General features: G+C 44.0%; 1 protein-coding gene across 6 annotated transcripts in view; it reads left to right on the top strand.

The window, feature by feature from the left end:
- Txnrd2 (thioredoxin reductase 2) overlaps positions 1-14,017 on the top strand; it is an 88,136-nt gene that overhangs the window by 15,853 nt on the left and 58,266 nt on the right. For all 6 annotated transcript variants that reach the window (XM_076857733.1, XM_076857681.1, XM_076857706.1 and 3 more), the window contains exons 3-8: positions 1,485-1,541; positions 2,009-2,153; positions 2,825-2,899; positions 4,737-4,815; positions 5,431-5,493; positions 10,252-10,322. In XM_076857733.1, the coding sequence (XP_076713848.1) occupies positions 1,485-1,541; positions 2,009-2,153; positions 2,825-2,899; positions 4,737-4,815; positions 5,431-5,493; positions 10,252-10,322 (490 nt within the window). The remainder of the gene's footprint in view (positions 1-1,484; positions 1,542-2,008; positions 2,154-2,824; positions 2,900-4,736; positions 4,816-5,430; positions 5,494-10,251; positions 10,323-14,017) is intronic.

Genomic DNA, 14,017 nt, shown 5'->3' on the forward strand with positions numbered 1-14,017 from the left:
GTAATAAACTTTCGTGATAGAGCACTTGCCTGTCATGTGTAAGCCCTGGGTTCAATCCCATGTACTGCAGGGGAAAAAAAAAAAAAGAACCTTCTAAAACTTTGTTCTCTAGTCTTGCTTTCTAATAGCTATGAATTTTTGTGTTCTTTTATGTTTTGAATACTTCTGGGTTCATGAAGTTTAAGCCCCGCATGCCCTCAGAGATAGTCAAGTTCAGGGCCCAGGGTTTACCAATGTACTTCCCAAGGTAAATCAAAGGGATGCCTGGCAATTAATTAACTCTACTAATGGTTCAAGAGTTGGCCTCAAAACCTGAGGATTGAGGCCCTCAAACCCCTGCTAATGACTGGGAGGTCAACTGGTAGCTACATGGCAGGGAATCTGTTTAGACTCTAGGTCTCCCCTTCTTCTCTGGGAGATGATCAACCTTGGACTTAATGTTTCACTTCTAAACTTTGATGTTTTTCAACCTGAGAGGGAGGCAAGTAAATGCCCTGATGTGCCACAGTCTGGCTGGGCACAAAATCACGAGCCACTCACAGCTTTGTAGATTCAAACTGCAATTCTTTATTCCCGATCTCACACCGGCCCTCTACAAACACGTTCTGGGGCAAACACGTTCTCTGCCAAGTTCCATGTTCTGGATCCCCGGGAGAACTCAACGGGAACTACAGGAGCGGGCACGCCTGAGGCAGCAGGATATGCCCTATTCCCAGCAGAGTACACCTTAAACCTGGAACTGCCCTAAACCCAAGGAGAGCCCTAAACCCTGATCCGCCCTAAACCTGGATCCGCCCTGGTCCTTGAGCAAGGTCACCTTACATACAATGTCACTGCAAAATGTCCAAGGCAAGTCCATTTTACCAGGAGTCCTTCCTCTAAGCAACATGGGGTACGCTGGCAAGGAAATTGTCATACCTACTTGGCTAATGGCTCTCAGCACTGATGAGGCCAGGTCATGTTCATTCTCACTATTTGGAAAACAGGTGAGCCAGTGAGAAGAGTCTGGGCTTCCAAGAACAGATGGAGATTAGGGGTCCTCTCCCAGGGAGGTGGGCTGCTCTTGGGATACTCCCTATGTAATTGAGGTGTGCACTGAATTCATTCCGAACATCCGGTCCTGAAACTAATAGGAGCAAGAGCCAAGTGGGGATTGGTCCCAATGTCATCTTGGAAGGGGGTGTGAAGGCTGCAGTATGAGAAGAGGCCTAAGGGCTCCCTCCTTTGAGCAACATAACTTACTGGACAGTGGGAAGGCCAGGAAGTTGGTGCAAAGCTAGTAGGCAGTGTGGCCTTATGGGCCAGAATACAGGGTAGATGGGACAGAGTCACTAACATTATCAGCTTGGCCACTGTGAGGGCAGAAGCTAGCCCAGGCCCTTCTCCACCTTCTTTTCAGTTTTATGGGCCCCTGGTAGCCCCTGTTCCCCAGCCCCTGGCTACCTTTCCTGCTGTGCTCATCTTCAGTTCTTTTGTCATTCTAGCTGCTCAACTGGGAAAGAAGGTGGCTATAGTCGACTATGTGGAGCCCTCTCCCCAAGGTAGGCAGTCCCTGATAGGAACCCTGTGTCCTAGGGAAGGGTTTGGTAGATGGAACCTAGTTCATATATAGAAGGTGACTGATACAAAATCATTTGTCCCCTTCTGTTCATTGTCTCTGGAGAGTGTCCTATTTCAGATGTAAACTCTCTTTATTTTAAAAATTCTTTATCCTCATGTTTAAAATGGTGCTGAACACAGTTACAGAGAGAATATTCCTATGGTAGGGCTCACCTGGGCCATGTTTGAATTACAGAACAATGGCCACTTAAAGGGATTCTAAACCACCATAGAGCAGAAGTCCTCCTATGCGTCTCTGTATATGAATTCAAATGTGATTTTCCCAGGGCTGGGAATATGGCCAGTGAAAATAGTGAAAGAGTATTTGCCTAACATGTGAAAGGCTCTGGGTTTGATTCTTGGCACTACAAAAAAAAAAAAAAAAAAAGTGCACTTCCCAATGTTGCAGGCACCAAGTGGGGCCTTGGCGGCACCTGTGTGAATGTGGGCTGCATCCCCAAGAAGCTGATGCATCAGGCGGCACTGCTTGGGGACATGATCCAGGATGCCCACCACTATGGCTGGGAGGTGGCTCAACCCATCCGGCATGACTGGTGAGGAGCTCATTATGGGAAGTTCCCAGTTCTTTTCTGCTACTCTTAAGTAGAGGAAGAGATTTATTCCCCACTAACTCTCACTGGGAGCAGCTATAGGACAGGAGCTTTCAACTAGGGGTAGCTCTGAACCTGAATCCCCAGATATTTGGCCATCTCTGGAGACACTTTTGGTTTTCCCTGGGTCAGGGAAGGGTTTGCTTCATTTCCTGAGTAAAACCCAGGGATGCTGCTAAATGTCCTACAGTGCATGGAATAGGCCTACCAAGAATGATCCAGCCCCAAAGGCCAATGTGGGGACATAAAGCCTCTTCGGTTTAGTTCTTTTGGGAAGAAGATTGATGGAGGCAGTAGCACATGGTTCTGCTCAGAGCTCACATACAGATGACTGAGGCAGGATGTTGCCTGCCAGGTATGACGTCCTGGATGCAGAACCACTACATTTGAATGGTTGTGGGCCAAAGCCTCTGTTTCCTGATTTCAAAGATTCATCGCCCCAAACTCTGGTGAGAGGTCATGATGCCCATGAGGAAGAACATCACATTGTACTCCTTTAGACACACTTCCACTTCTTAATATTTAGATAAATGTACTATTTGCGTCTAATCTGTTTGAGATTCCATAGTTAACACTTCTATTGTGGTTTTTACATTTTGTTTTCTGTTTCAAAGGAGGAAAATGGCAGAAGCTGTGCAAAACCATGTGAAGTCCCTGAACTGGGGGCACCGTGTCCAACTGCAGGACAGGTATTGAGACTTCCACAGTCCTTAGTGGCTATGTAGTGAGGCCCTCACTGGGAAAACTCCCCTCCTGGCCTTCCCAAATTCTATTCATACCTGGACAAGCTCTTACTGATTGTGCAGAGTAAACCCTGGTAGGCTCTAATTCACAGCCAAGATAGGACAAGGGGTCCATGCTCCTGGGTGGGAACACAGACAAGGGGTGGACAGAGCAACTGCTGTGGGAAGTGGGGGATGCCCTCGAGGCCCAGAACTGAGTAGAGCCCAGGGACAATGGGGAGTTAAAGAGGGACATGTATCCAAATAGCCAGAGCCTGGTGAGAAAAGAGGTCATTCAGGGACAGGGAGGCCTCAGGCCTGGGGTCTTCCTGGGACTCCACAATGGGCAGCTTCCCACTCAAGCCAGGGAAGCTGAACCAAGGAAGCTGGCCCCCTTGTCCACTGCCTGGACTTCACCAGCCAGTTGCCCTATCAGAAAACTAAGCCACCTTTTGTTACAGTTTTTGTGTCTTGTCTTTCATATGGAGCTCCATATTCCCAAGTTTGGTTTTCTGAAGGTAGTAGGCTCTACCATCCTTCTTCTGGCCCCAGGCAGCTCCCAGGCAGGTGCAAAGCAGGCCCTATTCACAGCCACCCCTAAAGGGAGAATAGCAGGGACCTGGGTTGTTTCAGTTTTTCATTATTATGAATAATGCTATGTGCCTCTGTATCACACAGCTATTTTCTATTGTCATGATAAGTGAAGGGCATGTGTACAGGAGCTTCCTATAGCTCAGATGGCCCAGAAAGGCACAGAGCTTGGAGGTGGAGATAATGCACCATGAGGAGGCAAACCCATCTCCAAACTGTTAAGAACTCCTGAGATAGCATGGTCTTTATAATTAGTGTGGGTCATTTCTTTTTTTCTTTTTTCTTTTTTTGGTTGTAGTGGGGATTGAACCCAGGGACACTCTACCACTGAGCTATACTCCTAATCATTTTTATTTTTTAATTTATTTTTATTTCATTGATTGATTGATTGATTGATGGATTGTGGTATTGGGGATTGAACCCAGGGCCTTGTGCATGTGAGGCAAGCACTCTACCAACTGAGCTATATCCCTAGCCCCTTATTTTTTTATTTTGATACAGGATTTCACTAAGTCGCCCAGGCTAGTCTCGAACTCACAATCCTTCTGCCTCAGCCTCCTGGATACTGGGATTACAAATGTGTACACTGCCCCTGGCTGCATGGATCATTTCTGCGTATTATGTACCTGACCACTGCTGGGCCCCACCAATCACATTAAGCCCCTCCTTCAGGCAACACCAAGTCCTAAAGGCAGAGAGGGTGGCACCTACATGGTAGGCACCTTAGTTTCTTGTTGGTGCATGCCTAGGCTTAAGGCCTGGCCCTTGTCATTGCCTACCAGGGCTTGAACATGGGTTTTCAGGACAGTTCTGAGTTGACTTTTGTCCCTGCCTTGACACCTATGGTCACCAGGTACCAGGAAGCATAGAGAATTGGCAAGATGCCCTTCATACCCTCATGTTTCCCAGCATGGTATTCTGCTCATGTTCAGACAAGCACCTTAGCATAGGTACCAGATCCTGGGCTGGACCTTGCCTTTTTTGCTTTTTATTTTTTGGGTTAGTTTTTTGTTTGTTTGTTTGTTTTATTTTTTGCAGTATTGGGAAGGATCCTGGGGCCTTATACATGCTAGACAAGTGCTGTATCTCTGAGGTATATTCTCAGTTTCAAAGCTTATCTTTTAGCAGTCTATACGATGATATCCATTCTAATCTGATCACTGAATTTTAATTTGCAGAGGAAATGTTGAAAATCCTTATTTTTGTTTTGCAGAAAAGTCAAGTACTTTAACATCAAAGCCAGCTTCATCAATAAGCACACTGTTTGTGGCATCGCAAAAAGTGGGAAAGAGGTAAATGCTCACCTTGCCCCTCATGATTCTCTCCAGGCATTCTGAGGACCTGGGGTCCAGTCTTGTTCAGCTTAAGTGTTGTTCTAGTAATAAGCACTGCTGGAATTAAACTAACGACTTCCTTTGAGGTCACACTTCTTCAAAATGATTAAATAGGGCTGGGAGTTTAGCTCTGCAGTAGAGTGCTTGCCTATCATGTGTCAGATCCTGGGTTCCAACCCTAGCTCTGCCAAAAAAAAATTATTTAACAGTTTGTGCATGGGATGCACATCATGTCAAGCTGCCCAACTATTCAGGGTGACGGGCTGACAGGGAGCATGATCACAACCTCTTTGCAGAATTTTGTAGTGATTTGAGGAGATAAGATGCCTGCTGGGTACTTGTAAATTGTGAAGTGCTTGTTGTTGGAGTATCACCCTGTCCCTTCCACCTATAACCTCTTGTTGTCTCCTGTCTGACAGACTTTTGACAGATCACTGCTCTGTGACTCTGAGCTACTGGTAGGGGGCTATAGTGAACCGTACTGTTGTCCTGCTGTACCAGCAGGCATTTGAGCCTTTTGTTGGGTGATCAGAGTATACAGTTTGATCTGCAGCTTTCTTGGTTTATTCTCAGACTCTGCTTTCAGCTGACCACATGGTCATTGCTACTGGAGGACGGCCGAGGTACCCCACACATGTGAGTGTCCCCAAAACCCAGCTTCCCCTGCACCCCTGAGCAAATTAATGGTCCTTGGGCTCACATGCTTCCAACATCAAAGCTTTCACCCCTTTGTTTCTTCTATACATCTTTATTTCCTTTTCAGTTCTCTCTCGAATCCATTCTGCTGAAACTGGAGGTCTCCAAAGATCTCTTCTATTGCTGAATCCTCAGAATTATTCTTATTACACTCTTTAGTTAGATCCTGGGTATCACTGAGCCTGTTTTCCTTTCATACTAGTGTTCCTCCGCCTCTTCCATTTTCTCCCCTCCTCCTCCTTTTCTTCTTCCTCCTCCTCATTCTTTTCTCCTCCCTCTCCCCTCCCTTTCCTTCCTCTTCCTCTCTTCTTCCCTCCCTCCCTCTCTATTTTTAAGTGATAGAGTCTCACTGTTTTGCTCAGGCTGGCCCTGAATTACTCTGCTCAAAGACCCTCCTCTTCAGTTTCTTTATAGCTGGGACTGCAGGTTCATGCCAACACATCCAGCCCTAGTGACCTTTCTTCTGAGTCTTCATTGTTGACTCTTCCTTTTCTCTTTAACCTCAGAATGTTGGGGCATGGAAAATTTAAGCCTTTTTTATCTTTCTTCTCCTCCCCCATTTTTTAAAAATTTGAAATAAAATTCAAATATCCTAAATTCACCCTTTTATAAATACAATTCAGTGGCTTTTAGTATATTCACAGAGTTGTACAGCCATCAGTCACCAACTTCCATCTTCAGAACTTTTTAATCATCCCAAACAAAGTCTCTGCACCCATTAAACAACAGTTCTCCGTCCTTTTCTCCCCCAGCCCCTGATGGCCCCCATTCTCGTTTCTGTCTCTATGAGTTTGAGTATTCTAGATACACAAAAAAGTGGGTTCACACAGTTTGTCTTTTTGTGACTGGCTTATTTCAAAGGCTCATCCATGTTGTAGTATGTGCCAGAATTTCCTTTATTTTTTAAGCCAGAATGATACTCCAGTGTATGTGTAGATCACATTTTATTTATCTACTTGTCCACAATGAATATCTCAGTGGTTTGCTATTTTTTAACTATTATGAACTGTGCTGCTGTGGCTATCTGTGTAAAAGTTTTCTGGGGGATTTGGTTTTTATTTCTCTTGTGAATTTACTTAGGAAAGGAATTCAGATCATATGGTCACTGTAACCTTTTGAGGAACTACCAGATGGTTTTTCAAAGTGGCTATACCATTTAGCAGTGTACAAAGCGGTGTACATTCCCTCCAGCAATGAACAAAGGCCACAATTTCTAGTTTCTTTACATATCTTATAATTTTTTATGATAAGTTGAACTTTTCAAATAATGTAAGTTATTGTGATAATGCTGGAAATCAGATTCTCCTTCCTCTCTAGAATTTTTCTGTTGTTTTGCTGTTTGGTGACTTTTTTGAACTAATTTTATAAAGTATTTATTCTTTGTTTTATGTGGCTACTAAAGTCTGCTTGCTCAGTGAAAGACTAAGTAGAAATTTCCTTAAACACCTGGAACCATGAAACCTCCCAGTCTTTGTTGAGGACTATGTCCATTTTCAGGGTGCTGTCAACACTCAGTTGGGCAGTAAATACCTCTACTTTAGCTTTTGCTTCCTGCTTGTGCAGAGATTAAGGTTAGCCCAAGATGAGAGCCCTTAGTCTTTCCTGATGTGTGCACAATCCAGTGCATTTGCCTGGCCTTCTAGATACCCAGAGATATTGTGGAGTTTTTCAGAGCACCTGTGAATATTCATTCCTCAATTTTTCTTTTTCAACTTTTTGGTTCACCTGTTGTTTGCCTTACCTGTTATCCATCACCTCAGGAAGCCATGAAGATAAAATGTTGGCCAGATGCCCAGGGAGAGGCTTTTAGCACTGGCCATACTGGAGTAAAGTTACGAACTACCAGCCAGCTCAAATGCTAGTGTTCTTTGGAAAAGAGGCTTTGCAAGGCACCCAGCTCTGTCCTGCTATCTCTGGTGCTGTCATTTTTTAATACTGGGAGACACGACTAGGATAAGTTAAACTCTCCTCATAGAGATGCTGTTTTTATTGACTTCCCTCTGTTTTTCTTGATTCAGTATTCCCTGTGTTGCTGTGAGTTCTTAGTTGATTTTTCAGAGCTCTGAAAAGGTGAATCTGGCCAGACACAATGGTGAATGCCTGTAATCCAAGTGACTTGGGAGGCTAAGGCAAGGGGATCACAAGTTCAAAGCCAAACTCAGCAACTTAGCAAGGCTTAAAGCAACTTAGTAAGGCTTGAAGCAACTTAGCGAGACCCTGTCTCAAAATAAAAAATAAAAGCTTGACATGGTGGTACACACCTGTAATCTCAGTGGCTCAGGAGACTGAGGCAGGAAGATGACAAGTTCAAAGTGAGTTCAAAGCCTCAGCAACTTAGCAAGGTCCTGAGAAACTTGGTGAGACTTTGTGTCAATATAAAATACATAAAGGGCTGGGGATGCAGCTCAGTATTAAGTGCCCCTGGTTCAAGCCTCAGTACCAAAAATAAATAAAAATAAAAAGGGCTGGGGATGTGGCTCAGTTCCTCAGGATCTCATTCTCAGATTCACATTGAGCAACCCTGGGTTCAATCCCCTTTACCAAAAAAAAAAAAAAAAAATTGAATCTGAACTTTCTTGCCATTTTTTTTTCTGCTTTCACAGAGGGTTGAATTTTGGGAGGTCCTATTCTGCTGACATCATCTCCTGGCCCAGTCTTCTGGGATGAGGGGGCTTTTCTGTCCTCCTGGAGTGCAGAGTTGAGGAAGGGGCCACAGAGTGAGCTTGGGTGGGGATATGGAGGAGCTGCTACAGGGAAAGTAAGAAGCAGGAACAAGAATTTGGCTAAGGCTACATCCTTACAAGTCTCTCAGGGACCTAGATGTTACCAGCCCTCAACATGTTAGCTGCAAAAAAGCTCATGAAGCCCACAGGTCTCATGGTCCTAGAAGCCACACCAGCCTCTGATTAGACCCAGATGAGCTTGGATGGAGGAAAAACAAGAGGTTCCTTTTTAGATGGGAACAGAGACATGTGAACATCTAAACCCTCAACTTCTACTTCTGTTCTGTGCTTGCCCTAAAAAATGGGGAAGAAAAGAGACTAGAGTAATGTGAGTTCCCCCAGTCCTCAGAGGGCCGTGGGACCTCTGTCTGGCAAGTCAAAAAGAGCAATCTCTAAGGTGGCACTAGCTGCTTGTGCACAGAGGTGGCCCTTAGGCAGACTGCTTGGCTCCATAGATGACACAGTGCCATCATTCAAGTTTGATTCAGTGGACAGGATTGAAGTGACCCCATCAGCCAGGAGTAAGGCTCTGGTGGTTGTAAGTCCCCAGGGCCACAGTCACCTCAGCTTCTTAAGGGTGCTGAGCAGAGCTGTATATGCCCCCATGCTTCAGTGCCCTATGGACATTCCTTGGCCTGCTCCACCCTGCTGTACTGCTGGTGTCTCTGCTTTTCCACAGGAAAGTGGAGCTACAGTTCCCAGGTCCTGGAGAAGGCAGCTCAGTGGCTGATCCACTCTCTCCACTGCCCACTGCTATCCCTGGTGTGCATTCCTTGAGTGAGTGCCAAAGCTTGCTTCTGTTTAAGTCCCTTTGATTTTCAGACCTTTTGGTTTTCCTTGTGCAAACTGGAGAAATTCATGACTTTATTTATTTTGGCCATTTGGAATTGTAAACTGTTTGAAATCTATTTCCTGTCCACCAGCACATCTTTTTTTTTTTTTTTTTTTTTTAAGAGAGAGTGGGAGAGAGAGAGAGAGAGAGAGAGAGAGAGAGAGAGAGAGAGAGAGAGAGAATTTTTTAATATTTATTTTTTAGTTCTCGGCAGACACAACATCTTTGTATGTGGTGCTGAGGATCGAACCTGGGCCGCACGCACACCAGGCGAGCGCGCTACCGCTTGAGCCACATCCCCAGCCCCTCCACCAGCACATCTTAACTTTCATAAGGCCAAGAGGATGCATGACTTTGGGACTCCCCCACCTGCTTAGCTGCCCCTTATCAAAGGATCAATATCATTCCTGGGCACAGAACTCATCCTAAATGGTCTCAGAGGGATTTCTGGTGTGTCTAGCCTGCAATATCGTGTCCTCAGAACCATCAACTCCCCATGTCCTACCTGTTCTCAGCTCATGATGCTTATCCTCTTCTTCTGTCCTACTCTGGTGCCTGGCCCCTGTCACTGGGACATTGCAGAGCTCTCCTAATCTCTGATTTTCTTTCTTTCCTTCCTACTTTTGAGCCCAGGGCCTTGAGTATGCCAGGCAAATACTCCACCACTGAGCTAAAACCCCAATCTGTGATTTTCCAACCTCTTTACCCACTTCTCTCATAGTCTAGACCCCCAGACCTGAGCATTACTCCCTTGGTCTGCATGCCCCCATCTCCTCCCTTACTGAGTACCCAGACAAAGTCATGGGAGGACCAGCTCTCTGTCTGTGTAGCCCTATAGCTGCCATGCTTTTCTAAGGCCCCATGCTCTTATCTGCATCAAGGTCAAGTGGAAAATTTCAGAGAGCAGAAAGAGCCACCCAGGCAGACACACACTGCATTTGATATATAGACAGGTCACTTTCTATCCCCAGAGAGGTTACAACCTGAAGACAATTCCATTGTTCAAGTTTGAAGAGAAACCCTCTCCACGTGTGGGCTGGGTGTGGTTCTGGTTGTTTCTTCAAAAGAGGCATTCTCTTTGAGGAGGTTCTTGGGACAAACCAAATGGCATTCCTGTCATATTGATCTTCTTTTCTTTGATAGATTGAAGGTGCCTTGGAATATGGAATTACAAGTGATGACATCTTCTGGCTGAAGGAATCCCCTGGAAAAACGTAAGGTCTAGCATACCCAGGATGAGAATCCTCTTTTTGCTCGCTAGCATCAGTGTCTGTTAGGTCCATGGCACTGTTCAGTTCTCAGTCCATTCTTTCCAGTTTTTCTAGAAGAATGAAAGAAAGAGGGGCTGGGGATGTAGCTCAAGTGGTAGCGCGCTCACCTGGCATGTGTGAGGCACTGGGTTCGATTCTCAGCACCACATAAAAATAAAATAAAGATATTGTGTCCATCTAAAACTAAAAAATAAATATTAAAAAAAAGAATGAAAAAAAGAAAGACTGTCATGTATGCCCCCTCTGCAGGGCTGTTGATGCTGTGTGCTATGACTGTTTTAGAAGTTATAGCACAAATGTCACATAAAGTGAGTCAGCCATTTATTATCTAGTTCAGTAGTTGTTCAGCATGGTTCCCCAGAACCCTAGCGTTCCTTAGGGACATCAAGGAGGGCCTCAATAAAATGTGCTTAGTATCATCTGCTTGAAATCTAGAAAAAGATCCAAAGCCTCAGAAGTTACATCCCAGTTGATACCAGCAGCATGCAGTTGGCACACATGCATTAAGTACGTCCACATGCTCACAGTGCAACTGGTCCAGGGGTCCTAGGTCCAGGCAGCTTCTGATGGCTACAAGTGTGACTTCCAGCTTGCAGGGACCAGAGGAACCACCAGAGGGCAGCAGAGGCTTGTTTGATAGCAGTGTTTGGCCATAAGGAAATTCTGGTAGAAAAGTCCCAGAGATGGGCAGTGTGTGTGTGTGTGTGTGTGTGTGTGTGTGTGTGTGTGTGAGAGAGAGAGTGTGAGAGAGAGAGAGAGAGAATGCAGGTGTGTATGTATGTGTGTGTGTGTTGAAATGTATTTGGGGAGTGTCTGTGTGTGTCACATTCTCTACTTGCCTTCAGTATTTCACACTAAATGAGGTGGCATCTTTGGAATCAGGTCTGGAGTCTCTTAAATGGTTGTGACCTTTCTATCATGAATGAATATTTCTTAACTGTATCATAAATATTACTTATTCATTTTTCCAATTATTAAAATGATGAAAAATACACATAAAATTTACCATTTTGCTTGTGGCATGTGCCTGTAATCCCAGCTAGGCTGGAGGATCACAAGTTTGAGACCAGCCTCTTTAACTTAGAGAGGAGGCCAGCCTCCTTAACTTAGAGAGACCTTATCTCTAAATAAAATTTAAAAGGTACTGAGACCAGCTGGGGATATAGCTCAGTGGTAAGGCACTTGCCTAACATATGTGAAGCCTTGGGTTCAATCCTGAGCACTGCAAAAAAAAAAAAAAAAAAAAACAGTGGGAGGTTGCTGGGGGCGATATAAGACAGTGGTAGAGTGCCCCTGAGTTAAATCTCTAGTATCATAAATTTTTATCATTTAGACCTTTTATTTATTTTTTAAATATATATATTTTAGAGGTAGTTGGACACAATACCGTTTTTTTTTTTTTAAATATTTAAATGGTTCTGAGGATCAAACCCAGGACCTCACTCGTGCAAGGCAAGCACTCTACCGCTGAGCCACAACCCCAGCCCCATCATTTTGACCTTTTAAAGTCTGCAGTTCGGTGATGTCAAATACACTAATAATTGTTGGGTAACTATTACCATCATCCATTTCCAGAACTCTTCATTTTTGCAAATTGAAACTCTGCAGTACACCTCATCCCCACACCCCAGCCTCTGGAACCACCATTCTGTTTTCCATTTCTATGAATTTGACAATTTTCACTACCTCCTGTAAGTGGACATACACAGTATTTTTCCTTTGATAACTGGCTTATTATGATAAACATCGTGTCTTCTAGCTTTCTGCTTATTGGAGAATGCATCAGAATTTCCTTTCTTCTTAAAATTGAATAATATTGCATTGTATATATCACATTTTATTTTTTTATTTTTATTTTTTAATATTTATTTTTCTTTTTAGTTTTTGGCGGACACAACATCTTTGTTTGTATGTGGTGCTGAGGATCGAACCCGGGCCGCATGCATGCCAGGCGAGGGCGCTACCGCTTGAGCCACATCCCCAGCCCTCACATTTTATTTGTACATTCATCCACTATGTGCTTGGGCTCTCCCACCTCTTGGCTTTTATGAATAATAGTGCCGTGAATATGGGTGTACACATATCTATTTGAGTCCCTGCTTTTGATTCTTTTGGATATGTACCCAGAAGTAGATTTGCTAGATTTATGGTAACTGTGCTTTATAAGAAACTTTAGCTTTATAAGAAACTGCTAAACTGTTTTCCATAGCAGCTTTAGCATCTTACATTCCCATTAACAGTGCAGTGGGGTTAGAATGTCTCCATATCCTCACCAGTTATTTTCTGGTCCTGATGGGATGAGGTGGACTTATACATTTTATATATACCTGTCAGGGGTCTTTCCTACAAGTAGAAAAGCTGACTCCAAAGGCAGATGCCCTTCAACCTCAACATATGGCTGGCTATACCATGTCCTACATGTATTTCTGCCTACTTCTCCATTATCCCCCATAACTTGGGCATCAGCTTTTATTTATTTATTTATTTTTGTACTAGAGATTGAACCCAGGGGTGCTTAGTCACTGAGCTATACCCCTGGTCCCTTTTATTTTTGAGATAGGGTCTCCCTAAGTTGCTTAGGGCCTCACTAAATTGCTGAGGCTGGCCTTGAACTTGTGATCCTCTGCCTCAGCCTCTTGAGTTGCGGGAATTATAGGCATGTGCCGTCACTCCTAGTGCAACAGCTTTTTTATAAGATATAAAATAGAAAGGACCCTCTCTTCCCATTCCAGTGGAATGGTCATGATACCTGTTACCTATGGCACTTCCATCCTCTTCCTAAAATTGCAGCTGAGCTCATTCTGGTTTGTATCTGCCTGTCTGCTGCCTCTCACAGGATCCCCAGATTAAGGTTTATCTTTTGAATTGGTGATAATTTTTTCAAAATTTTTATTTATTTTTGTGGCAGTGCTAGAGATCAAACCCAGGGCCTTATAAATACTAGGCAAGCACATTACCATTAAGCTACATGCTCAGCCTAAATTTTTGTCACATTATCACTATTTCCTTTTTTCCTTTATGCTGTAATTTTTAGTTTTGTTTGTTTGTTTGTTGTTTGTTTGTTTATTTTATTTTTTCAATGCTGGGAATTGAACCCAGGGCATTGCACATCATATGCTGGGCAAGACTACATCACTGAGCTATATCCCCAATCCCTTAACTGGTCGTGTGTGTGTGTGTGTGTGTGTGTGTGTGTGTGTGTGAGAGAGAGAGAGAGAGAGAGAGAGAGAGAGAGAGAGAGAGAGATATACTGGGGATTGCCATCCTTCTGACAGGCTCCTGAGTCACTGGGATTCCAGGCATATACTGCCACACCTACCCCCTTATCTGTTTTTGTTGTTATTGTTTGTTTGTTTTTACCTTTTACTCCTTTTACTGTCTGATAGGTTATATGGGCCACAATCAGTCATCTTTTTGAGTGTTTATTGGCTGTATTTGAAATTGAGAGTGTGTTCTATAAGCATGTGAGTATGTACATGTTTGTGTGAATTAACTGATTGGTCCTTGACCTGCTTTCTATCTGGTTGTTGGTGACTTTTTTTTTCCCCCAGTACCAGGAATTGAACTCAGGGGCACTTAGCGACATCCCCAGTCCTATTTATATTTTATTTTGAGGCAGGTTTTCTCTTAAGTTACTT

The sequence above is a fragment of the Callospermophilus lateralis genome, chromosome 1 (genome assembly GCF_048772815.1).
Source record: "Callospermophilus lateralis isolate mCalLat2 chromosome 1, mCalLat2.hap1, whole genome shotgun sequence".
Classification (NCBI taxonomy): Eukaryota; Metazoa; Chordata; class Mammalia; order Rodentia; family Sciuridae; genus Callospermophilus; species Callospermophilus lateralis.